General features: G+C 41.9%; 1 protein-coding gene across 1 annotated transcript in view; it reads left to right on the top strand.

Moving 5' to 3' along the window:
* LOC144754108 (E3 ubiquitin-protein ligase TRIM39-like) overlaps positions 1–27,485 on the top strand; it is a 416,694-nt gene that overhangs the window by 169,497 nt on the left and 219,712 nt on the right. The window contains exon 2 of the mRNA XM_078641673.1: positions 14,140–14,235. Within this exon, the coding sequence (XP_078497799.1) occupies positions 14,140–14,235 (96 nt within the window). The remainder of the gene's footprint in view (positions 1–14,139; positions 14,236–27,485) is intronic.

Genomic DNA, 27,485 nt, shown 5'->3' with positions numbered 1-27,485 from the left:
TCCAGGCGGCTATGAAGCACTATGGCTCAATATGCAGGGAAATGAAAGAGGAGGAGGAGTGGGCATTATTTTCAAGAAACATCTCACGATTATTAAAGCCCTTGATGAACATCTTGAGGGGGCAGACCTATTAGGGGTAAGATTTTGTTTTAAAATTCTTGCCTCCTATTTATGGTAGTCTATCGCCCCCCACAGTCCCCTCCTACTTTCACAGACCTCTTTATGGAAGTGGTTACGGACCTATGTACCCGTTACAAAAGACTTTTAATAGTAGGTGATTTTAACTTTCACTTGGACAGTGCTCCGAAGGATCCCACTGTACGTTATCTCGACTCTGCGATGAAAGCACTTGACTTCTGCCAGTTATTCGACGGTCACACACACATTAAAGGCCATATTCTGGACCTTATTTGGTCGTCACTGCCCTTGGCTACACAGTTACAAATTACCCCGTGCGCTTGGTCTGATCACTTTCTTCTGAGCTGCTGGGTCCCGAGTGACTGCCAGCTACTACGGTCACCTTCAGCTTGGAGATTAATTCGCGATTGGAAGAAGGTTGAAGCTAGCCACTTAGCCTCTGCCCTTGATGCAGTTATTGGTACCTACCCCCATCCATGCAACTTGGCGCAAGAGAATGACCAACTTACGGCTACTATTTGTTCTGCCCTTGACCTAATAGATGATGAGAAAGGTAAAAATTAGAAATCAAGAGCACGGCGCCCCTTGGTTTAATGATGAACTTAGAGACTTAAAAAAAAATCTTCGCCAAGCCGAGAGGAGGTGGCGGCTGGACTATAAGCCAGAAGATCTTAATTTATATAAATCTATCTTCTCTTCCTACAAACATGCAATCACAGAAAGGAAGGCTGAATATTATGAGGGTAGAATCCAGTATGCTACAAATAGCAAAAAAATACCTTTAAAATCTTGAAAGAACTCAGTCATAATAAGGAGGCTAGTAATCAGTTACTCCTATTGACTGTGATGCTTTCCAGGTTTTCTTTTCTACAAAAAGTTGATGACATCCTCCTAGAAATAGAAAATTCCCCTCTGAGCCGTGGCCTCCCTTCTCAATCCATAGCCTCCCCTCCTCCTGAAATTCGGCTTGCCAATTTTCCTCCCTTGGATGTTCAAACCTTACTCTTACTGGCAAACCGGGTGAAAGCAGGTTCACCAGCAGACCCGTGTCCACCAAGAATCTTCCAACTGGCTCTGCCGAGTCTAGAAGGTCCCATTCTTAAATTACTGAATACCTCCTTGGATACAGGCTACCATCCTCCTGTGCTGAAAGAGGCCAGAGTTATTCCCCTACTTAAAAAGTCAGGCGCAGATACCTCTGTCCTCAAGAATTATAGGCCGATTTCCCAGCTTCCGCACTTAGCCAAAGTACTTGAACAACATGTCCTCAAGACATTGACCATCTTTCTTGAGGAACAAAGAGTGTTACATCCTAGACAAGCTGGCTTCAGAGCTCACCACAGTACGGAGTTGGTGATGCTATCTGTCTTGGATGAGTTGAGAATAATTAGACCTTTCAGCGGCATTCGATACGGTCAGCCATAAAATTCTCTTGTCTCGCCTGGCTAATGTAGGGGTAGAGGGACCTGCTTTTCAATGGCTCGAATCCTTCTTGACTGACCGAACGCAGAGGGTACAGTTGGGGGATCAGGTATCGATCACCGGTTCCCTGACATGCGGTGTTCCACAGGGTTCGGCCCTGTCACCTCTGCTCTTTAATTTATATCTTCAACCGCTGGTGGAGAGTCTGGCTCAGCTGGACTGCCTGGTTTTCAATTACGCAGACGACACTCAGCTACTTGTACGGTTCAACAACACTAGTGTCAGTCAGGATAACTACAAGAAGTGCTGCGTTTTGCAGCGAGCTGGATGACTGACAACTCACTCAAAATAAATCCAGACAAGACTGAAATTCTGGCTGTTCCATGTATCAACAGCCCTTGGTGTGACCTGTTTTGGCCGCGGGAATTAGGAGTTACTCCTACCCTAGTCCCAGTGGTCAGAAGTCTGGGCATCAAAATCGACGCCGACCTCTCTATGAACAACCAAGTGTCAGCAGTGGTTGGCACCTGCACAGGGATATTGAGGAGTTTGCGGAAGCTTGTCCCTCTTCTTACCACTATCTCCCTTCAGGTCATTGTTTCTGCCACAATACTGTCCAGGTTGGATTATGGGAATGCCCTCTACATCGGCCACCCTTGGAAATTATTAAGAAGGCTACAGGTTGTGCAGAACAATGCGGCGCGCCTCATTTTTAATCTACCTAGACGGTCCCATGCTTCCCCATTGCTCTCCAAACTACACTGGCTACCTATCAGGCAGCGAGCATCTTTTAAGGGCCTTTGCATTGCCCATAAGGACATTTATGGACAGGCCCCAGTATACATCAGGGATCGCCTGATGAGTTACACTCCTGCTCGGGCTCTTCGTTCCTCTGCTGCTTGCCATCTGGTTATCCCACGGTTCAATTCGGCTCGCAAGGGTGGGATAGCCTTTTCCATTTTGATCCCACAGCTTTGGAACAATCTTCCCGGAAATTTGCGTAAAGAACCGGGTCGCCTTCCTTTTAGGAAAAAACTTAAAACGATCTTGTTTTTGGAGGCACTGACCACAAATTAAGCCTGCTCATTCCGGCTCAAATGCACTGTCTGTTGTAATTCTTTCCTCTAGAAGCGCGAAGAGACCTGATGGTGAACCTGCGCTATATAAGAACTAACTAACATAACATATCATAACCAAGGCAAAGTCAAAGGTTCAGGCCAACTACTATGAAGCAGGGGTTGGATACAGGAACCCAGTGAGGCCTGCTGAACAAAAGTACCTCAATCGTGGCTGCATCGAGTTCGAGGACAGCGGGTGCAGCCAGAGGGATGCATCAGTGCTAATCCAGGCAGCTGTAGCGATGAGCTGATCCAGATCCGCGCAGCACCAGCAATGCGCCAGCTGCCATGAGCGAATTGCTGTTATGTGAAAATTCATTGTCGAGGATGATAACGATGGAGATGCCAAAACCTTGCACCGAGAAGAGTATCTTATCAGTGGTTGTTCCGAAGGCGATGCTTCAGGCCGATCCACACAGCAGAAGCAATGTTCCAGTTCTGATGATGCAACAGGAGCGATGTGTTTGATTCCGATCCATGCAACAGGAGGGTGCACCACTTTGACAGAGGACTCATGGGTTTTGCTTTAGAAAGCATCTGAGGCCACTTCCAAGGGCCCATGAGTGGGTTGCCACCACTTGGCAGGTCACACTCCAGATTGCAGAGTCTAGGAGCAGAAGTTGGTAGGTTGCATGTCTGTCATGACCCTGAACATCACATCAGTAGCCCAGCCAAGTAGCCCTTGGAGTTACTCTGGATTCAAGTATTGCAGGCCCAGTCCTTCACACCCATTGAGGGGTACAGCCGGCAGCATATCAGCAGCAGGGCAGAAGTCCAGCTAAGAAGTAGTCCAGCAAGAGTGGACGACCTTCATCAGCACTGCATTCCTTCTTCGTGGCAGAGTCTTTACAGGGCAAAACCATTGGGGATGATGCATGGAGCATTGACAATACAAGCATTCATCCCCAGTCAACTGATCTGGGTATAATCCAACACCGTTCTTTAGCCCACTCTGCCACCCGAGTTCAGACATGGCTGTATGCTAATAAGTCTGACCCTGTGCCTCATGGGAACAGTCCAGCCCGAACTGCCAAGCCATGCCTTCCCTGGACCGGAAACAAGCTTCCTAGGACCGGTTTCTGGCATTCCAGCCGTCTTCAGCCAAGCTTGCTTGAATCCAGTGGCAAAGTGAGCAAGGGACTCACGTCTGAGCATACCCTGCCAACTAATAGTGAACAAAGCAAAACCAAAGGGGATGATGGACGGAGCGTTGAAAATACAAGCACTCACCCCCAGTCAACTGATCTGGGTTTAATCCATCACCGTTCTTTAGCCCACTCTGCCACCCCAGTTCGGACATGGCCATATGCAAATCAGTCTGACCCTGTGCCTCATGGGAACAGTCCAGCCCAAACTGCCAAGCCATGCCTTCCCTGGACCGGAAACAAACTTCCTAGGACCGGTTTCTGGCATTCCAGCCGTCTTCAGCCAGGCTTGCTTGAATCTAGTGGCAAAGTGAGCAAGGGACTCACATCTGAGCATACACTGCCAACTTATGGCGTACAAAGCAAAACCAAAGGGGATGATGGACGGAGCGTTGACAATACAAGCACTCACCCCCAGTCAACTGACCTGGGTTTAATCCATCGCCGTTCCTTAGCCCACTCTGCCACCCCAGTTCAGACATGGCCTTATGCAAATCAGTCTGACCCTGTGCCTCATGGGAACAGTCTAGCCCGAACTGCCAAGCCAAGCCTTCCCTGGACCGGAAACAAGCTTCCTAGGACCGGTTTCTGACATTCCAGCCGTCTTCAGCCAGGCTTGCTTGCATCCAGTGGCAAAGTGAGCAAGGGACTCACGTCTGAGCATACCCTGCCAACTTATGGCAAACAAAGCAAATCCAAAGGGGATGATGGACGGAGCGTTGACAATACAAGCACTCACCCCCAGTCAACTGATCTGGGTTTAATCCATCACCGTTCTTTAGCCCACTCTGCAACCCCAGTTCAGACATGGCCATATGCAAATCAGTCTGACCCTGTGCCTCATGGGAAGAGTCCAGCCCGAACTGCCAAGCCATGCCTTCCTTGGACCGGAAACAAGCTTCTTAGGACCGGTTTCTGGCATTCCAGCCGTCTTCAGCCAGGCTTGCTGGAATCCAGTGGTAAAGTGAGCAAGTGACTCATGTCTGAGCATACCCTGCCAACTTATGGCGAACAAAGCAAAATCAAAGGGGATGATGGACGAAGCGTTGACAATACAAGCACTCACCCCAGTCAACTGATCTGGGTTTAATCATCACTGTTCTTTAGCCCACTCTGCCACCCCAGTTCAGACATGGCCATATGCAAATGGGTCTGACCCTGTGCCTCATGGGAACAGTCCAGCCTGAACTGCCAAACCATGCCTTCCTTGGACCGGAAACAAGCTTCTTAGGACCGGTTTCTGGCATTCCAGCCGTCTTCAGCCAGGCTTGCTTGAATCCAGTGGCAAAGTGAGCAAGGGACTCACGTCTCAGCATACAATGCCAACTTATGGCGAACAAATCAAAACCAAAGGGCTTGGCAAAAGGTTAATTTCAACACGTCAAAATGTCAGTTTAAACTGTACACACAGGCTATGTAATGGTAGGCCTGAGACATAGATTTAGAGCTACTTAAGTAGGTGGCACAAGCAGTGCACTTTACTAGGGACTTATTAGTAAAATAAATATGACAATTGAGTATGAGCCAATATTACCATGTTTAGTGAAGAGACCACATGCACCTTAGCACCGGTTAGCAATGGTAAAGTGGTCAGAGTCCTAAAGCCAACAAAACTGAGGTCAGGAAAAGTGGAGGAGAAAGGCAATACTTTGGAGTGACCCTTCAGAGAGGGGCCATTTTTCAACAGGTATCAAACCCCAAAGTGAAACTACCTGGGACTCGATGGGTGCTGCTTTATCGTAGCTCAAGTAAAGTACACATAATCATTACTAAGCAGTGTTAAAACAGAGACCTAGAAAACTGTTTGGAGGACTAGATTAAAGGTGCAAATTCAATTTGGATATAGTACATTTAATGGTTTACCGAAGGAATCAAACTCTGAGTTGAAATCGTAGGTACTGTGTGGACCATTGAGTGTTGTTAGAAATTGGGTTTCTGGTTGGCGGAATATACAATCTGTCTAAGCAGGAACTACAATCCTAATCTGGGGAAATCGGATACACAGCAACAATTAACCAGTGCTCACCCTATGGTACCTTTCCCCATAGCAGGCAGACTTAACTTAAGGGGCAATGTGCAAAGCATGTGTGCAACACATCAAGCAGTTACACAATGAAAACACTACAAAAAGACTCCACAATTGTTCGAAAAATAGATTATTGTATTCTGAACAAAACAAGACCAAAACTGCAAAAATTAAATTTTAAAGAATAGTTGTCAAAATAGCGCTTAGATGCAAATTGTGCCTAAGGGGTTAAACAGGGTCGTGCTCCACCATGGCAAAGTCAAGAGTTCAGGCCTTTCACGATGAGGCACAGTCCGGATACGGGAGCCACGCAGGGCCCGCTGAGCAAAAGTACCTTAATCTTTGTCGCAGTATGAAATGTTTGGTGAGATAGTTACGTCAATGCTTTCCACATAGTTCAGGTTGCAACTGATTTCTCCACGCAGTAATAGTGATGTGTTGGTTCTGTGGACGAAACTCCAATGCTGAAGTGCGGTAGTTCTGAAGGCGATGTGAAGGGTTAATTCATGCTGGAGGCAATGCATCGATCTTCTTGATGCTGTGATGGCGATGCATTAGTTCCTGATGCAATGATTTGTGAGGCGCTGCCGAGTGCGGTGCACCAGTTCCAGACCTTGCAGTGGTGTTGACGCGTCGATCCCGATCTCACAGCAGGCAATGCGTTGGTTCAATGTTGATGCGCAGGTTCTTGCCAAATGCAGCATTTTAAACTCACTTCCAGGGACCCTGGAGTGAATTGGCACCTTTTGGCAAAGCTAGACTTACAGCAAGTAGAGTCCAGGTACTGGTCTTTGATATCCCTGAGACTTCAGCAACAGGAGGCAATCCAACAAGCCCTTGGAGAAACATAGGTTCAGAATGTCGATAGCAGGTTCAGACCTTCTCATTTCTAGTCAAGAAGCAGCAGACCAACACATCAAAGCAGATTAGCAGAGTGGCATTCCCTCCTAGAGCACAGCAGCACTTCTTTCTGGTAGAATGTCCTTAGTTCCAGCAGTGTTCTGTAATGGTCGGGTCAGAGAAATAATACTTATAAGCCATTTGGCCTTTGAAGTAGGGTAACTTCAAACAGATGCTTTGAAGTGCACAATACCATGCCTTTCCTGCCCTGACTTTAGACTCACTCCCAGAGGATATGCAGTCCTTTGTGTGGGGACTGGACTCAGCCCTTTCAGGTGCAGAGTGTCAGTTCCTTTTTCCTTCCTTCCTTCTCTCCTGCTCAGGAGGATCTAACAACATGCAGATGACTCGGAAGTCACAACTACTGTTCCTTGTGTGTAGAAACCAACTGTAATCACCCCCAGACGTGTATTCCAGAGAAAAACATAAAAGCACCAAATGGTTTAAGTAAGAAAATACCAACTTTCTAAAAGTGACATTTTCAAAACCACAATCTAAAAGCTAACTTCACCATAAGTTGTATTTTTAATTTGTGATTCCAGAGACACTAAATTTGGTTTGCTATCTTTTCCTAAATGGAACTTAACTCATAAGATGGAATACGTCAGTCCCAATCTTATCCTAAGGGAGTGATAGGTCTTGCAGTAGTAAAAATGACATTTAAGAGCATTTCACTACCAGGACATGTGAAACTTACAAGTACTTGTCCATCTTTTTAAATACACCCTGCCATAGGGCTGTTCAGGGCCTACCTTAGGGATCAACTATATGAAGTAAAAAGGAGAGTTTGGGCCTTGAAAGTAGGTTAACTTGTAAGGTTGAAATGAAAAAAAATTGCACACACAAGCTGTGCAGTGACAGACCTGAGACATCTTTAAAGGACTACTTAAGTGGATGGCACAATCAGTACTGCAGTATATTAGTAGCATTTCATTTACAGGCCCTGGGCACATGTACTGTATCTAACTAGTGGCTTGTAAGTAAACTAGGTTTTCCAATTGTGGATACACCATTATCACTATAATATACATGTCGCAAGCACTGCAGCACTGGATAGCAGTGAAAAAGAGCTCTGAGTCCTAAATCCAACAAAACCAGGTCAGAAAAATGGGAGGCGGAAGGCAAAAAGATTATGGTGACCCTGCAGAAAGAGCAATTTCCAATAGGTGTTATTCTATCATAGCTCCGATATAGTCTCCACTAATCAATGAATGACATTGAAAAAAATACCCTGGAACAAAAAGTATATCTAATGAAGTATAACTCATTGCAATATATATACAGAAACCCATCATAAAAACATCGCAAACTTAAGAAAATGTCTCTGAAGTACATTTCATGTAATCCTACAAAGGATCCCTACATAATACATTCTTTTTTTGTCACATTGTATTGAAAACCATTGAATGGGTCAATGTGTTTATCATCAGTACTTATGAGTGCCTCAAAGGTGGGTATCATAAGTATTAACATCACGGGGAAACTAAGGGTCGCTGCTACTGCTTCATCCTTCAAGTATGTGTGGAGTTCTAGATCAGTATTCGGTCCTTGGCCAGTACACTAAAGGATATCTATCCATTTGTTTTCATATTTTCTGAAAGCTGAAATTCTATCACTTCCTCTTCTAGAGCAAACAACATGAATGACGCTTAACAGTTTTATTTTGTTTGAATCTTGATTATCATGCAGAGACCAAATATGAGTGGCTAAAGTATAAGAACCAGTCAGGCAGTAAAACGTCATTCTGGAGGCCTAGCATTTCAACAGGGTGAAGATGAATAGATCAAAGGGGCAGAAGCTGTGGAGACACCGACAGAGAAGTTAGATAGAGGATGAAAATAGTAAAAAGGATGGAGTTGATGATACCTTGGATGACATTTCAACATCACAGTCTGAATCACACGCCATACCACAAGCAACAGAACTGCAATCAGCTTCACCACTGCCTGAAAAACTCAGCAGTGCCTTCATCACTCTCAAAATGTTAATCATGATAACATAGTTCATTGTGTATGAGCTCATCTTTTTTACATATGTCATCCTGAGTTCTCACCTTGCGATAGGGCTGAAGAAGAGGTCTGCTGAGATGTTGCAGGCCCTTGGTTCTTAGCTTCCTCCCAAACATAAGTTTGGCTGTTGATACGCGTGCGGTGTTATGAGATGTGTCTCTGTAGTCCGCCAATGTCTGACATATAAAGCTTGGGTGGCGATGAATTAGAAGCTTTTGCCACTTTGTATGCCTTCTTGAAACTACAATAACCCTCTCAAAAGTGCCACTGGTTTGCAGTCAGAATGGTGTGATTTTTCTGTACTCTAAACCTAAATAGTTAGACTTTGCTAGTGAAGGGGTGCTAAACATGTCAAATACTTTGGTTAGCGCTGGAATAATTACATCAGCTGCCATGGCGGAAAAATCCATTGCAAAGAGCACTTATCCATCACCACCAAGAGATGTTGCCCATTGGCTATGGGTCTAAAGAAATCATTTGCCACCTCCTTCCACAAAGAGGAAGGCAGTGAAAAACGTTTATAGCAGTTCTGGAGATTGATCTTTCCCAAGGGTCTGGCAAACATAGCATTTTCACTCGGTCTTTTTTTAAGTCAAGTGATTGGAGCCAGACCTTTGTTGTGTGAGACGTTTGGTGGAAAATATGCCTGGTGGTCCTTCATGCGCCAGGATGACCTCATGCCTCTGTAGATATTGGGGGTAACTATATGGGTGCGCCTCAGAATTAGTTTAGTGAGTTTCTTGTTTTTTATGGACATATCTAAAAACCTTGAGCTCTGATGATTTAACTTTGATTGTAAAGTTTGTGGATCTGTTCTAGGTCTCTATGTTTCTATAATGCTTGAGACTGCTTGTAATGATGCATCATCTCTGTGTGCTTGTTTGGTTATCTTCTTTTTGATTGAATATGGATATGCCTGCTGAACGACATATCACTGTATTCTTCTGCAGCAAATGGTGTAGTATCACACAAGTCAAACGGAAATCCGAACACAAAAACAGTAGAGTTCTTGGGCCTCATTTATGAGGCTGTGCTTCACTTTTATGCACCAGTGGCGTACAAAAATGCGCTTTGTTGCGCCATTTTTACAAAGTGACTCATCTAGGTAGATGCGTCACTTTGTAAACCCCTGCGCCACATTATAACTGCGCCAGGTATAATGTATGCAAGGGGGGGGGCGTATTGACGCAAGAAAGGGTCGTAGAAGTGATGCAGTGAAATCTAAGAGATTTCACTGCGCCACTTCTAGGACGCAAATGCATCAATATCTTACGCCTGCCTCACAGCAGGCGTAAGACTGACGCAGGTCCTTTCACATGGGGCTTGCCCCATGTGAAAGGACACATTGCTGGAGTTGCGTCACTTTTGTGTGACACTCCAGCAATGCGTCACTTTTGCCCCATACAGATACGTCAGAAATACTGACGTATCTTTAACTCCTTGCGACATGATGCGTCATACTGTAAATATGATGCATCAATCATGTCGCAAGGAGGGCGCACTGACAAGTGACGCATCGCTGCTATCACGCAGCAATGCGTCACTTCTCCTAAATAAGGTCCCTTGTTCTTACCCAGACTGTGGGCAATGTTAAACTATCAAACTTGTAGATGGAATCCTCTGAGGAATAGTCCTTTTTGGGTCCTAAAAATGGAAATTAGGCTCGATGTGACGAGGTTAAAATGCTTCCTGTTAACAAATAGATGGAAGTGCTTGTAGTGCTACATGACTTGCATCATTCAGTGGATTTCTTCGTTTATAATGTCCTGAATGCATGCTGCCATGTGTATCTCTCATTGAATTTCAAGATTCTGGTGGTGCCTGTTGAAACAGGTTCAGATTTTGCTCCCTGCATTTTGTTTATGGATAGGCATAATTGGAGACACCCCATGTTCCACGGTGTCTTGCTTTTGCAGGCTTTCAAGTTCTTGTTCAACTTATTTTTGGAACCTGAATGGTATTCATCTGAAGTACTAAGCCACGTATGGCATTAATTCATCTATGTGGAGTTGAACATATCCCATTAATTCAGCTATGTGATGATGCAAATATCCATCTATGAGTCTTCCAGTACCCTGAAAGTCCTTGGGAACATTCAGCCTACATCTGTGTCTGACATCTTGACAACCAATTAACTTATGACCTAATGAAGGTCTATTCTGACTGCATATCTATGACTGGGAGGCATCCAATACAGCCAGAGCCTCCTCTACAGAGATAGTGTTGTATGCAGTTGGCCTAGATATGTGAGATGTTTGCATGTGCAGACAAATTAAACTAACTTTATGGAGAGTTTGGAGCATATTCATCAAGAATATTTTGGGAAATGTATGGATAACAGCGAGTTTTAAACATTTTAGGGCTGAAACGTAGGTGAACACCAAATTGAAATTAAATGTCATTTTACTGGGAAAGTTGGGAAAGTCCCACAATAAATGTTACTGTAAGTTTACATTCGAACTAAAGCACCAGTCAAAACTGCATGAACATGAAGCAGGCTCTGACAATGGCACACACCCCTGATAGTTACAGGTAGGTTGTGCAAAATCTGTTGTAGGAAAGGAGACCTTCATTATACATAGGCCAGCAAGACAGATAGGCTTGGTGAAGGATAGGTGATTGTATGAGCCTGGGATGGGTCCATTTGAGGTCTGTGGCCTGGCTGAGAACACTAGTTCCACCTTCAGTTAGAGATGTCATAGAGGAGCAGAAAGCAGCACAGCCTCTAAGGCTCTGACTGGTGGTTTAACAGTTTGTATCTAGGATACTGGTCTGATGCTGTTTCAGGACCTAACATTAGGATGTTGATCGGCTGTCACCCCTGTCCTGGAGACCTCAAATTTAGCTATTCAGCTCCTGTTGTCTCAAAGTAATCCCCAACAATTATGCAAGTGCCACCTGGTGCGAGGTCTGGTGCAATGTATTTCCTTGGTCAAGGGTGATACAGAATAGGTAGAGCCACCTGTATCTAATGTTGTTCTTGCGCAATTGGTCTGTGACTGTTATGAATTTTTGCCATCTAAGAAGCGTTGCTCAGGCAAGATCCTGGAAAAGCGTGCAGGAAGAGTCCCCACGCTGGATTTCATCCATGGAAGTCTGCTTGCAGGACCTGTACTTTCCTCTTGAATTTGTGAAATTTGGCAAACACATCCAATGGTTTCTAGTTGATCCGTTCGATCAATGTGGGCCCACACAATGCACTCTGTCTAGTATAATCAAGGTGGGATCAGTACTTAACAAGAACGAAAAAACTTCCATAAAAAGAGCTGAAGTCTGAGCCCTCCACCTCTTCACGAAGACACCTAATGCATATGTTGTGTCTCCTAGATCGATTTTTGAGGTGTTCGACCTTTCTTGTGAGTGCCTCTTTTTGAGTATTAAGAGCTGTGCAAGTGTCCATGAGCAGCCTCTTGGTTACTTTCAGCCTCATTAATCATAGTTCCTACCATGTCCACATCTGACCCCAGCATGGCCATCTTTTCACAGAGTCTAAAATGAAGACCGTTGAGCTCTGCCGTGAAGTCCCCCACAGGCTCATTCTGCAGCTGGTGAGCAGGTCCTCAATCATCAGCGTCATACAATTCTCCTTTCACGCTGTGCTCTCCTCTCTGGGTTTAGCTACTACGTTCCCTCAAAGTTGAGTGCTTGCACCTACAAATTGTGTAACTATCCTCTGTTTTTGTTTTTTGGGAGGCATAGGTGAAAATGAGTGGTGAGGGAATCATGCACTGAGATTGCAGGCGCATTCTCTAATAGGGTGTGTGTAGGGGCCCCAATGGATATTCTGGGCGATGTACATTTGTTGTGATGTAGGTACATACTAGTGATATTGTTTTGTCAGGTAGGAGCAGATATAAAATTTACCAGTGTAACTGCTTAGTAATGAGGAAGGTTTTAGTAGGAACCTACACCGGGCAGCATGGCCAGGGTGCTGCATGTGTCAGCTCTGTCCCACCAAATGTTACTATAGGGACCATTCTCTTCTTAGTCCTATCTGCAAAAGTCATACAAGCCTGTTTAGCGTTTATTGCATTATTGCTTCACAAAACCTGGGATGCCAAGGCAGTTTGTACACTCCCCTGTTGCGGCATGGTCATTAATCTGGGAAGCCTATAATCAATAGCGTCTCTTGCTCAGGCGGTGATCATGGCCCAGAGGGTGGGGCTAGCCCACAAGTCCCCTCAGCGTCTGCAACCTTCTGGGCCTAACTAACGTTGCCCTCTCCATACACCCCGACCCTCTCAGCTGCCTTCACCAGGCTCAGCGGCGGGTCCTACCTGGGCTGAGTCCAGAAGTCCAGCTTTTATTAGGATGCTTCCCTTGTATCCTCTGCACTCCCAGAGGCCCCACACTCACGCACAGCGGAGGAGACTCTGCTGCCAGGTGCCCAATATGTCACTAGGTCATCTCACACAGGCTCACTGCCTCACTCGCAGCTTTCATGCAGAGCTGCCCAGATCCTATGGGCAACTACTCTGACTGGGCTTCCAAGATCCTCTGGCTGTATCTGTCCTAAGGTCCCACGATGCAGGGCAGCCAGTAGTGTCTTAAGCAGTTGTCGTTGTTCTGCCACTCCTCCACTGCCATTCCTGCAGCCATTCCTGCAGCCATTAAGTTACCCATTGGACCTCCTCGGATCACCTCATAAAATGGCCACTTCAGGAAATTTCAGGAGTGAGGGTTACAATCCAAATATGGTGCCCATGGTAATGGAACTAGATCAAGGAGCAGCCATCGTAGTCCATGCCGAAGCTTCACCTCCACTACTGTAGAACTACTTTATTGACACCTTCTTGTATTGTGGTATTCTATCTGGTATAGGTGGGGAAGGTTATGATTATGGGTGCCAATAACTACAAGGGGTCAAATGTAATTTCAGAAAGTCACCAGATGTATTTCCACCTACCTGATGTACATATTTGTAATTTAATGTGTAGTATCCAGTAGTGTGGGTAATAAATGTATTTTTCCTTTTTCAATGAATCATTGAGTATTATAATGGCATGCCAGTGAATTAGATTACTAGCCCACACCACTTGCCCTGAGTAGGCCTTGGACTGCTCTGCTTTGCTACCATGATAAACCCAATAGCTGCAATGGGGCACTTGGTTCACAGTAAGGAAATACTTGTGGACCTATTACTTGCACAGAACTCACATCCTGCACAACTGATAATAACCCAATTTCTCGATAGATAGATAGATAGATAGATAGATAGATAGATAGATAGATAGATAGATAGATAGATAGATAGATAGATAGATAGAACGACAGATAGTCTCCTTGCTCAAGTCTATAAATCCCTTTTAATGCTGATCCATTGTGGACATCGCCCTACAATCCCCTGCTCATCTGTATTCTTTATTGTTGGTTTATTCTAGAAAACATTCAGCATCCACAAGAAGAAACTGAGTGAGGAAATGGAAGAACTGCAGTTGTGGACAGCTGAGGAAAGCAGTACAGCATCTGCACTGGAGGTGAGAAGAAATTCTGATCTTGTATATGTGGAGGGTATCGGGGCATATCGAAGAGAGATATGAAGGTTTCAAAAAGTACAGTTAGAATTAATGTGACTGGTGCTGTGATAATTTCAGAAAATCAGAGTACAGAGGTGAGAGACTTTGGCTTTCTCTGAGAATCAAATATAGCATAGTTAGAGGTTAGACACATTGGATACTTCTAAGAATCATAAGAAGCAACAATGGTTGCAAGACGCAACTTGATCAGTTGAGAATTACACAAAGAGAAGAGTAGGCCAAATTTATGAGGCATCCCCCAGTGTCATAAAATGAAGAGATGGGTTAAGAATTAGAACTGGGAAAAACAAGTAATCCCATAAGTGTCACACTAAGGAGAGACGGACAGCAGACACAAGAGTTACTCAGTGGAGTTTAGAAAGAGGTACCTCATAGCCAGTGACACATGAATGACCTGAGAGTTACAAGAAGCAGAGATTCAATTCAGAAAACTGGGTCTCCCAGGAGTGTCACTAGAAGCAAATCTGGAGGTCATAGACATAAGAGATGCCATGTGAGCCATATGAAGCAGAGTTGGGGGACAGAGAGTTGAAGGATGACAAGAGAGACTCAGGAATCTATGCTGAGGGTTACAGAAATGGAAGCACCTCTTTCCCAGTCACCACAATATCTGAGGGTCAGAGAAATATACAAAGTAGAAGCTGAAGCAGCAGAAATAAGAGGAATTGATTTGAGTTTGCAAAATAACATTCTTGACTTAGTGGGCAAATATTTTTGTATCTTCCTTCCATGTGAATCTAATTCATTTTTCACTGCTTCCCTTTCATTGTCACACTAGGTCCCGGTCTCTAAAGTGTCAGACCACTTCTATCTTTTGAGGCCCCTATCATAATACATAATGACTTTCAGGCTAAAAGTTAACAAGTATCATATTGTTTGCCTCTTTTGAGCTTGAATTCCCTGATTTTTACACCTCCAGCTCTCCCCTTGGATCACTGGCGCAATATTGAACACAGCAATTTCGAGATACAGAAATATTGTGACAAAAAAACTCGATTACAAAACTATTGTTTCCCTATGCTTATAACAGTAACTACAAAACTATTGAATACAATAGTGTTTCACACTAGTGGCATAAAAAAATACAACAATATTGTATATTGTATATTATTTATATATACATATAAAATGGATGTATGACGATACAACACGATCATTTAGATCAAGGTACATTACATTGCTATTTTTACAACACAAGTCTTTACAACGACTTGCGCTGGAGGGCCCTGGATTTAGGAAGAGTATGATTTACTATTCCAACTCCAGCCTACATAACAATTGGGAAGGTGTTGGAATAGTGAATCACACTATTCCTAAGTCTAAAGCACTATCCAGCGCAAGTAATTGTAAAGACTTGCATTGTAAAAGCAGCGATGTAAATGTGTTGCAGTGTTTTGACCGAGTTGTAAAGGTCGTTTTCCATATAATATTGTTGTATTTTTTTTCATGATATTAAATACATGAAAAACATACAACATTATATATATATATATATATATATATATATATATATATATATGTATAGGAGGAGCTGGAAAAATTTGACAATAAGGAAGATAAAGATAAACTAAGAGGTGAGATGACAATCCGTCTAAAGAAGGAGGAGGAAAAAACTAAAGCCAGAAAGGCGTATAAATTTCAAAGAGACAAATGTGATTATGATTTAGGGCAGATATTCACCTTTGCCAAACGCTACGACACCTTGAGGAAATCGAAGTTTAAGAGCGGGGGGCAATCACACAAATACCCGCAAGACCAGCTATGAATACATCACAATCGGAAATTAGCTCTGGGGACAGTGAGTCAGAATCTGAAATACGCAACGCAACAGGGGCGGTTAAAAAATCAATACCCTCACCAGGTGAAAAACTCAATTTTTTATGCGAAGAGCGACGCACAACATTGAGACCAAGACAGTCCAAAAAAACGGACGCCCAAACTACAAAAGGAGGCAACCGCGTAAGGCAAGCACAAGGAGAACAACCCAGAAAAAGAGGAAGGGGATATTGGAAAGATAGCTGCCAACACTTCCTTGTTTGGAATGTTGTCAGCCAATTAGCATGAAGCTCGTGATCGGGAGGGTGTGTGGATCCTCCATGCCTCTAGATATCGATATATTTACTCAGCAACTACTGAACGGATTTACACCATTTAACAAAAAGGGCTCATTCTGAAGCATGGGCTACCTTTTTGCTAAATTTGGTGTAATTCCGTTCAGTAGTTCGGGTTGTAGCCGTACCTAAAGTTTTCAATGGAAATTAAGATGGAGGAAACACGTTATGGGACACCCTTTTTCTCAGCCCCCGTTTGCGGAATCACCCTGAAAATTTGAAGATAAGAGCGGACCGGATTGCCCCATGAGTTTTGAAAATTTCACAGAGATTCGTCAATCAGCACCAAAGTTATTGGGAAAAGAATGTTGCAATTTTCCTATGATAACTAGGTCCTAACTATAACTACCTACTGGCAACCACCAGTAGGTAATAAATAAATAAATATATATATATATATTTATATATATATTATCTACTGGCGGTCGCCAGTAGATAGTTATAGTTAAAACCTAGTTTCCGTAGGAAATCCGCAACATTCTATTGGGAATAACTTTGGCGCCGGTGTACGAATCTTCTCGAATTTCGCTCCTTCCCTGAAAGTTTGGGGGGATTCGTGCAGCGGGGGCCAAGAAAAAAGGGGGTCCCAAAACGTTTTTTCCCTATGCAATTTTTCATAGGACCTTTAGCCGGGGCTACAGCCCGAACGGCTGAACGGAATTACACCAAATTTGGCAAAAAGGTAGAGTTCTGTTCGTAGATGGGCCTTTTTGTTGGTGTAAATCCGTTCAGTAGTTCCTGAGAAAATCAAAAGTAAAATCATAACTATATATTGGAGGTGTTACGGTGCGCGCACTGTCTGTGCACCTTCCCGAGCACGAGCTGCATGCTAATTGGATGTCAACTGTCTGTAAACACTCCAAACCAGGAAGAGTTGGCAGCCATCTTGTGCCTCAGTAGAAGCGAGGCAGAAGAAAGCTGAAAACTAATGCGTAAAACACGCAAAGGGGGCAGTGTAGACACACCCTGACCCCCTAGGCATGCTCAGGGGGTTGCACAATTGCGGGGTTCGCGCACGGTGCGAAAAAAAAACAAAAAACCCTGTGTTTTATTTTTTAATAATAGCCCCCGTGGGGACCAAATCCCGGGGGCATATTTTATAAGAAAGTGTGGGGGGGTCCCAATCCCCCCCACACTACCCCAGGGACCGCCACCCCCCCGGGGCAAAGTTATTATGGTAGCAGGGGGCATAGAGCCCCCCCGCAGCCCCGGGGACCGCCACCCCTGGGGCTTTAATATTTGTGATGGGGGGCCTCTAAGGCCCCCTGAGCCCTGGGGATCACCACCCCCTGGGGCTTTTTTTAAGTATGCGGGGGGACTCACGCTCCCCCACAGCCCCTGGGACCGCCAGCCCCCGGGGCCTATTTTTTAAAAATAAAACCTGTTTGGGGGGCTTAAGCCCCCCCATACGCCCCGGGGACCGCCACCTCCCCGGGGCACTAATATGCAAATTGGGGGGGTCCATGACGGACCCCCAGCCTCGGGGGCCACCACCCCCCCGGGGCTTTCCTATGTTGGGAGGGGGGCCGGCGGCCCCCCTTCTTGAGCCATTGATGGCCCTGGGGACCACCACCTCCCCAGGGCCGGCTCCTGCAGTGTCCCGGGGTACCTACCCCCCGGAGACTACTGTTTGCTGTGGTAGGGCAGAGCCTCCCGTCTCTCTCCCTACCACAGCAAACTGTTTTTCGTCAGAGAGAGCAGCATGTTAGCTGCTCTCTGTGACGAAAAACGATGCCGTATCCCAAAGGACATGGGGAGCCGGCTGGGACCATGGGGGCATTGAGGCTCCACCCACGGTCTCCAATATTTTATTTTACCCCCGGGGATGGGGTCCCCGGGGGTTATAAAACATTTTTTGTAGACGCTATTTTTTTTATGATAGATGCACCGTACGCGTACTGTTAAAATTACGTAAGTCGTCCCGTAAGCATACGTAAGCAAGAAAAATAGGATTTTTTTTAGATATTTATGAAGTGTATGTATTTATGTGTTGTGTGGCTCTAAAAAGACCCCTTGTGCGTATTGTGAGATGTTAGTATCTACAAGTAAGTACTGATGCAAAGTCTAAAGTTTATGAGGAAGAGTCTGTTTCCCTCATTTGTAAAATGTACACCATCTCTCCTATAGATGTCCTAAATATTGAAGCGTAGATTGTTATTGTAAATGGAACCCATTCTATACTCTCGGAGAAAGGCAGAAACAGTTTTATTCACATGTTTCCTAGCTTTTTCAATCTGTGGACAATATTGGTTGGACCAGTTCCATTTCTGCCTTTGACTTATCTTAGAATAGACAAAGGCAGTTTGGGGGAATAGTGCCATCAGTTGATGAAAGGTGTCCTTCATAAACATTTACAGATCTATCCCAGTCAAAGTGCCTAGGTCATTGCCACCACAGTGCACAATTATGAGGTCAGGGTGTTGGAGATGCATAAAGGATTTCACCAATGGCATCAATTGGTGCCACTTTAACCCTCTCTGTCCAATCAATTTAATGTCTACATTTGATAAACCTAGGTCTTTGGAGTACCTTTCTGTTGTGTATACCTTTCACTCCAGAAAATATAGCTGTGTCCCACAATCCACACTGTAAGCATCTTGAAGAGAGGTCTGGATGCACTGAGATGGTGTCTGTAAATGAAAGGGCAGTTTGAAGATATTTTTTCAAAAATGGTGGATAAGTGGAGTTTTGAAAAAAAGCAAAGAAGTTATTGATTGTTTGGAATGTTACTAGTTACAAACGTAGGTTGCAATTTTCTGTTTTTTAAAAGCCTGCTATTTATTGGTTAAGAAAAAGTTATAGTAAAGAACATTACTTAAGATAAGCTGGTATACTGACAAGTCAAGCACACTTGCTGTTTTGATTTGCCACAATGTATGATGAACTTTTCACCTGTATTGTCAGTTAGGTGTTCCCTGAAGTGTTTCCATGGTAACGGGCAGAATATGGTTGGGGGAAGGGCTTAAAGTTTTGTGAGCTGGAAAGGTTTGGAAAGTTCAAGCATTTTAAAAGTGTGTTTCATTTTTAACGTGTGAATAAATGTGATTTGTTATTTATTTGTAAATGTGTGTGGTTTGAATGTGTAGATTGACAGGAATTGTTTGCTGTTTGCTATAGGATTTTTATAGTGCCTTGGTTTAATTAGGGGTTTTTACAATTAATCAACCAACACATAAACACATAAACTTGAAAGATAGATGTAAAATATATTTATTTAAATTATTTTTTTCATGCTAGGGTGCGCTTCCGGGACGACTTACGCAATTTGCACGGTACGCGTACAGTGCATCTATCGTTAAAGAAATAGTTTGTATTTTTTATAATCCCCGGGGCTTAAGTTATTTGTTTGTGCGGGGGGCTCTCTGCCCCTCTGCAGCCCCGGGATCGCCACCCCCGGGGGTTCATTTAAAAAAGAAAAAAATATATATATATATATTTTGGGGGGCTCTTTGCCCTCCACTCGCCCCAGGGACCAGCACCTCCCCGGGGCTGTAATATTAAAAATAGGAGGGTCTGTGATGGACCCCTTAGCCCCGGGGACCACCACCTCCCGGGGCTTTTGTATATTGGGAAGGTGGCCGCACGGCCCCCCTCCTGGAGCCATTGATGGCCCTGGGGACCACCACCTCCCCAGGGCCGGCTCCTGCAGTTTCCCGGGTTGCCTACCCCCAGGACACTGCTGTTTGCTGTGGTAGGGCAGAGCCTCGCGACTCCCAACCTACCACAGCATGTTAGCAGCTCCCTCTGACGAAAATCAATGCCGGCTCCCAAAGGACGTGGGGAGCCGGCTGGGACCGTGGGGGCATTGGGGCTCCCCCCACGGTCCCAAACGATATATTGTAGCCCCGGGGGATGGGGTCCCTGGGGATTATAAAAAATTAGTAATAAACTGTATTTTTTTTTTACGATCGATGCTCTGTACGCGTACGGTAAGCGGTGCGTAATTTTTCCGGTAAGTGTTTTCTGTCATGAAAACAATCTTTTTTAAAAATATATTTCAAAGATATGTTTCAAGTTTATGTGTTTTTGTGTCTGTTGGTTCTAATTGGAGGTTTTCTCTTTATTGGTACTTATAAGTAAGTACTTATGTATAGTCTAAACTTCTTGAGCAGCAGTGTTTTATAGAGTGATGAACTTTTGACCTCTGTTGACAGTTGACTTTTGCATGATGTGTTGGGGGTAGGGTGGAAAGTTGTATCAGTTAGAAAGGTTTGACATTTTGAACCAATAGAAATGTGTCTTTGGTTTTATATCATTGTGCGAAGGAATTTGATTTGTTAGTAATGTGTATATGTGTGTAGTTTGAGAGGGAAAATGTGCCATTTTTGGTTCTGCTACAAGCATTGAAGCAGATAATTCTGTATAAGGCTATCCGCTGTGTGAGTGGCATTCCTCTTAATCTACTAATCTGTTTGAGAGGTGAGTTGAAAAGTTGTAAGGGAATGTATATGGTGCATTTATTTTTTTTAAGTAAAGTGTTTAATCTTAAAAAGTTTGCAGAATCATATTTGTTTGGTTTTGGATAACTTTAATGGTGAAATAATTTGGTAAGTTAATGTATTTAGGTAGTCAGCTTTGTTGAATAAAGTGCAGTACCAACAAAATTTAGAATATGTACAGTCACTTATACAATGCTGAAGTTATTATAGATAGAGTGCTGCTTACACTCTTGGACAGATTTAGAAGCTTTTTGGGTCTCTTTCTTCTTGTATTGTGTCTCCTGTTTGGATGTAATGCTGGCAAAAAAAGTAACGATGCAAATTGGAAATGTATTTTGAAAATGAGTCAGGTTTCTGCACTGTAATGTAGTGCTCATATACATGGGCTGTGTTCTGTCACTTAAACCTTTTACTGAGGTAAATGTGTTTTGGTAAAATGTATAGTGTTAACATTTCTGTCCAGAATCACACTGAGTGTCTGTGTAAATTAAAGAATTATATTTGCACCTTTTTCTATAATCTCACCTGTCTCTCCTCACTGTCTACCTCTCTGCTTATACTGTCCTCTCTCTTCTGATATTTAAGTTTTTCCTTATTTGCACTTGCTTTTCTTGATAGTGCTGCTTCTTTTGAAACTGCCTACCGTTTTTTTTGTCTCCCTCTATTGTCATTTTCTTTCCTTTCCCCTAATGTTCCCCCTTCTTTTTATACTCCCTCTTCTACCCTGTTAATCCTCTGTTTTATCATACCTTCTCTTAACAATGCCCCAGTCAATATAGATAGAGTGCGGCATACATTCTTGGGCAGATTTACAAGCACATTGGGTCTCTTTCTTGTTGTATTCTGTCTCATGTTTGGATGTAATGCTAGCACAAAAGTAATGCTGCAAATTGGAAATGTATTTTGAAAATGAGTCAGGTTTCTACACTGTAATGCAGTGCTCATATACATGGGCTGTGTTCTGTCACTTAAACATTTTACTGTGGTAAATGTGTTTTGGTAAATTGTATGGTTTTGAAATCTCTGTCTAGAATCACACTGAGTGTCTGTGTAAATCAAAGAATTAAATTTGTACCTTTTTCTATATTCTCACCTGTCTCTCCTCACTGTCTACCTCTCTCTGTTTATACTGTCCTCTCTCTTCTGATATTTCCAGTCTTTCCATATTTTCATTTGTCTTTCTTGATAGTGCTGCTTCTTTTCAAACTGCCTTCTGTTTTTTTAGTCAACGTCTATCATCATTGTCTTTTCTGTCCCCTAATGTTCCACCTTCTTTGTATACTCCCTCTTCTGCCATCTTAATCCTCTCTGTTTTATCATATCTCCTCTTAACAATGCCCCAGTCAATATAGATAGAGTGCTGCATACACTCTTGGGCAGATTTACAAGCACCTTGGGCCTCTTTCTTGTATTCTGTCTCATGTTTGAATGTAATGCTGGCAAAAAAGTAATGCTGCAAATTGGAAATGTATTTTGAAAATGAGTCAGGTTTCTGCACTGTAATGTAGTGCTCATATACATGGGCTGTGTTCTGTTACTTAAACCTTTTACTGAGGTAAATGTGTTTTGGTAAAATGTATGCTTTTAACATTTCTGTCCAGAATCACACTGAGTGTCTGTGTAAATTAAAAAATTATATTTGCACCTTTTTCTATAATCTCACCTAGCTCTCCTCACTGTCTACCTCTCTCTGTTTATACTGTCCTCTCTCTTCTGATATTTCTACTCTTTTCTTATTTGCACTTGCCTTTCTTGATAGTGCTGCTTCTTTTGAAACTGCCTTATGTTTTTTTAATCTCCCTCTATTATCATTTTCTTTCCTGTCCCCTAATGTTCCCCCTTCTTTTTATACTCCCGCTTCTACCCTGTTAATCCTCTCTGTTTTATCATACCCCCTCTTAGCAATGCCCCAGTCAATATAGATAGAGTGCTGCATACACTCTTGGGCAGATTTACAAGCAACTTGGTCCTCTTTCTTTTTGTATTCTGTCTCATGTTTGGATGTAATGCTGGCAAAAAAGTAATGCTGCAAATTGGAAATATATTTAGAAAATAAGTTAGGTTTCTGCACTGTAATGTAGTGGTCATATACATGGGCTGTGTTCTGTCACTTAAATATTTTACTGAGGTAAATGTGTTTTGGTAAAATGTATAGTTTTTACATTTCTGTCCAGAATCACACTGAGTGTCTGTGTAAACTAAAGAATTATATTTGCACATTTTCTATAATCTCACCTGTCTCTCCTCACTGTCTACCTCTCTCTGCTTATATTGTCCTCTCTCTTCTGATATTTCCACGTTTTCCATATTTTCACTTGTCTTTCTTGATAGTGCGGCTTCTTTTCAAACTGCCTCTGTTTTTTTAGTCTCCCTCTATCGTCATTGTCTTTCCTGTCCCTTAATGTTCCCCGTGCTTTTTATACTCTGTCTTCTTCCCTCTTAATCCTCTCTGTTTTTATCATACATCTTCTTAACAATGCCCCAGTTAATATAGATAGAATGCTGCATACACTCTTGGGCAGATTTACAAGCACCTTGGGCCTCTTTCTTGTTGTATTCTGTCTCATGTTTAGATGTAATGCTGGCAAGAAAGTAATGCTGCAAATTGGAAATGTATTTTGAAAATGAGTCAAGTTTCTGCACTGTAATGTAGTGCTCATATATATGGGCTGTGTTCTGTCACTTAAAAGTTTTACTGAGGTAAATGTGTTTTGGTAAAATGTATGGTTTTAAAGTTTCTGTACAGAATCACACTGAGTGTCTGTGTAAATTAAAGAATAATATTTGCACCTTTTTCTATAATCTCACCCGTGTCGCCTCACAGTCTACCTCTCTATGCTTATACTGTCCTCTCTTTTCTGATATTTCCACTCTTTCCTTATTTTCACTTCTCTTCCTTGATAGCGCTGCTTCTTTTCAAACTGCCTTCTGTCTTCTTAGTGTTATGCTGTGTTCTTTTTTTACGAGTAATATAATAGTGTGTATTATACATTTATTTTTCAAAAGTGATATATTTTTTTTAATAGATTGTTTTGATCAATACTGAAAAAAGTCATCATGCCCAGTAAGGCTAAGAAAATGAAACAACGAAAGAAAGCAGGTTGTTTAAAGAGAAGTCATCAACAAGATTTACCCAAGAAAAATGTGTTAAGAAGATGCAAAAATGTCCTGGTAAGAAAACTAAAAGTTTTCTACGAAGATTGGTAAACAGTAAGAGTAGTGTGCAGAAAGAAAAAAAAATCTGTGTTTCTGCAAGCAAGAGAAAACAGAAGAAACGTGTAGTATTATGTTCTGAAAAAAATTAGTATAGTAATAGGAGGTATGGAAGAAGATGTACTATAATCGAGTTGTTTTAAATTTGACTAAGATTGTAAAGAATTGTAAAAGAAAAAGAGCATTTTACAAAAAGAAGAAATATATTGAAAATGTAGTTGAGAAAAGTTTTGAATTGAAAAAAAACTTTTTGTTTTAGTAATCAATAGAATGTGATCATTAGATAAGACAATCCATTTAATGAAGACCAAAAATAAGTGGAAAAGAGTAATTCATAAAAGTAATTTTTCAGAGGTTTTTTTGGGTGAATGGAAACATAGTTCAAGTTCTGAGCCTTTTTGTAATGAGGAGAGTTATTTTCAGAGTAAAAAGTTGTTGCATGCAGTTGACACAACAGGTCATGCTTATGAGGTTAAACATGGTTGTCCTATTGAGAAGGAGAAAATTGTTCCTAGAAATGAGGAACAGTTGTTAGCTGATGAAGTTTTAGGGAGACGTCCTAAAGCTCCAGTGTACACTTAGAATTGCGTAGTATTTGTAGTGTATGTCAGGAATCTATTGATTTTGTACGCAATTTCTTACCTAACTATACTAAGAAAAGTGTTAAACAAAAGATTAAGATGTTGCAAGGATTAGATCCTTGTAGAGTTAGGGAAAATACTGGTTTGCAGGGACATTCTTTGGCTTGTCTTACTAAAAAAGTATGTAGAAGTATTTTTCACCATTTCAGGATGTTAGCAGTTCATCATACTCACATGAGGAAATTAGTGAGAAGGTTGTATTATGCAAAAAGTCCAGCACTAATGTTAAAAAAGTTGAACAGAGCTCTTTTGCATGGATCTGTATCAGATGTAATAAAGGTTTGTGATGAAATTCAGGTTAGTTACTTTGGTCCTGAAGAAGACAGTGTAGAAATTGATACATTAATAGAAGGAAATGTAGAAGAGAATGTACAAGATTGTAGTACAGAAAATTTTGAGCAAGAAATTAGAAAGTTTGAGGTGATTTCTGGTGAAAGGCCAAATTATTCTTGTATTTGTTGACAACGTACTCATTATAAAAATCAGACCAGGACTGTTGATCTGTTTTTAAAAAGTGAAAAGGAAAATAATAATATAATGGAGTGGAAGGATTTTGCAACTTATTTGTTGGTAGAGAATTCTTTTGATTTGGGTTCTTATCAGCGTATTTGTAAATATTGTTATAATAAATTAGATGAGAATAAAATGCCCGCTAGAGCTGTGCATAATAATCTTGAGTTGGTAAATATTCCTTCTGAATTGATGGATTTAAATACCTATAAGTCTATTCTTGTTCAATGTGTTCATCCATTTCAAGCTATTGTTCGTATGGAGCCTAAGACGGGGACATTGCCTCCTTCAGATTTACAGAGAGGGTTAAAGGGAAGAGTTGTATATTTGCCTCTAGATTTAAAGAAAAATATTGAAACAATTGGTGTAGAAAATGTAGAAGATGAACCTTTAGTTATTCTTGTTAATGGTGTTCCTACTAGAGTACGAAAATTTGGCAGGAATTAGTGGATGTTTGGAAAGTTAAAAAGGCAACGTTGTATCTGGTAAAAAATAATCAATATTATGAAAATGTGTTTCTGAGAGAAGAAGAAATAACTGTAGAAGAAGACAGTGACTTGCCATCTGGACAAATTGAAAAAGTGGATGTGTCCAGAACAGAAGGAATCTACAAACATTATAGTGTTCATCCACTTCATTCTAAAGAAGTGATGGGAGATACTATTGAATTGTTCCAAATGAAAGAAGCAAAGGGAAGTCCCATTAGTGTATGGGAAAAAAGCTTGGAAGTTCGCTGATTTCCTCAGTTGTTTCCCACAGGAAAAGGTGGACGATATGATGACCGACCTGTGCAGATTCCTGCATCTGAATACCGGACATCAAGATTGTATGCTGAAGATCCAAGATTTCGACAATGTATTCCATATTTGTTTCACCTGTTGTTTGAGCGTGATTTGTCTGGACTTTCTTATGCAGTAAATCATATATTGAAAACAGGTGTACATCTGCAAAATGTTTCAGCAAAGGAATTTATTGATAAAGTACACTTGAAAGATAATGTTTTGGAATCTCATCTGATTAATCTCATGGCATGTCAGAGTGGTACTAATGAGTACCGGTACCGTCGTCATGGAGACCGTAAATGTATGCTAAGGAACTTAGGAACTGCTACATGGTTTCTTACTCTAAGCTGTGCTGAATATGCTTGGGATGATTTACTTCAATTTCTTCGAGAGGCAAATGCAAATATAGAAAATATTGAATACAAGACACCTGGAGAATTGTGTTCTTTGGATCCAGTTAATGTATGCAGGTATTCCAATCATAGATTTGAAGCTATGATGTCTTTTATCACAAATAAAAAAATCCACCTCTTGGAGAGGTTTTGGATTTATTTTGGAGAAACAAGTATCAAGCAAGAGGTGCTCCTCACATACATATGTTAATATGGATTAAAGGTGCTCACAAATTTGGAACAGACTCAGATGACACTGTATTGTCTTTCATAGAAGAATATGCAACATGTGATATACCAAAAAGTACAAAAGATAAGGATTTAAGAGAAAAAGTCTTACGATTTCAAAGCCATCATTGCGGCAAATACTGTCGACGAAAGTACAAATCAAAGGATAAATTCTATACCAAATGTCATTTTGGATTCCCACGTCCTGTAATATCGAAAGGAAGAGTAAACAATTTTATGTCATCTCTACGACATAGAATGCATAGAAGAAAGTCTCCAAAAAATACCTACAACTTAAGAAGAAATGAAGAGTCAAAATATATAAATGATTACAACCCAGTAATTTTGTCCATGGGGAATGCTAACATGGATATTCAATATTTTACGGACAATTCCATAGCTGTTGCTCAATATGTAACATCTTACATAAACAAATCAGAAAAGACAGAATTGAAGGAAATGTGGGAAGAGATTTCTCACGAGAAGAGTCTAAGTAAGAAATTATATACTTACAGTTTGAAGATGTTATCTCATCGAGAAATTGGAGCGTATATGATTGCTCGGATCGCTTATCATTTGCAAGTCTTTACTCCAAATCTAGAAGAATCATTTGGGTGAGTCTAGGTCTTGCTGCAACACGAAACAGAGTACTTAAATCTGTACAGGAAATTGAATATTTAGCTGAAAAGGACCCAGAAAGTACAGATATTGTCAAAACAAATATGTTGGATACATATTATCCAAATAGAAGTCATCATCTTGAGAACATTTTTATGTATGAAGTGCTGCAAAACTATATTTGTAAACAGAATTTTACAGAAAACGTCAATAATGGTATATATGCTGTGATTGGTTCTGAAGGATGTCTGGTGAA

The sequence above is a fragment of the Lissotriton helveticus genome, chromosome 5_1 (genome assembly GCF_964261635.1).
Source record: "Lissotriton helveticus chromosome 5_1, aLisHel1.1, whole genome shotgun sequence".
Classification (NCBI taxonomy): Eukaryota; Metazoa; Chordata; class Amphibia; order Caudata; family Salamandridae; genus Lissotriton; species Lissotriton helveticus.
This window is presented reverse-complemented; position numbering and strand designations above follow the sequence as displayed.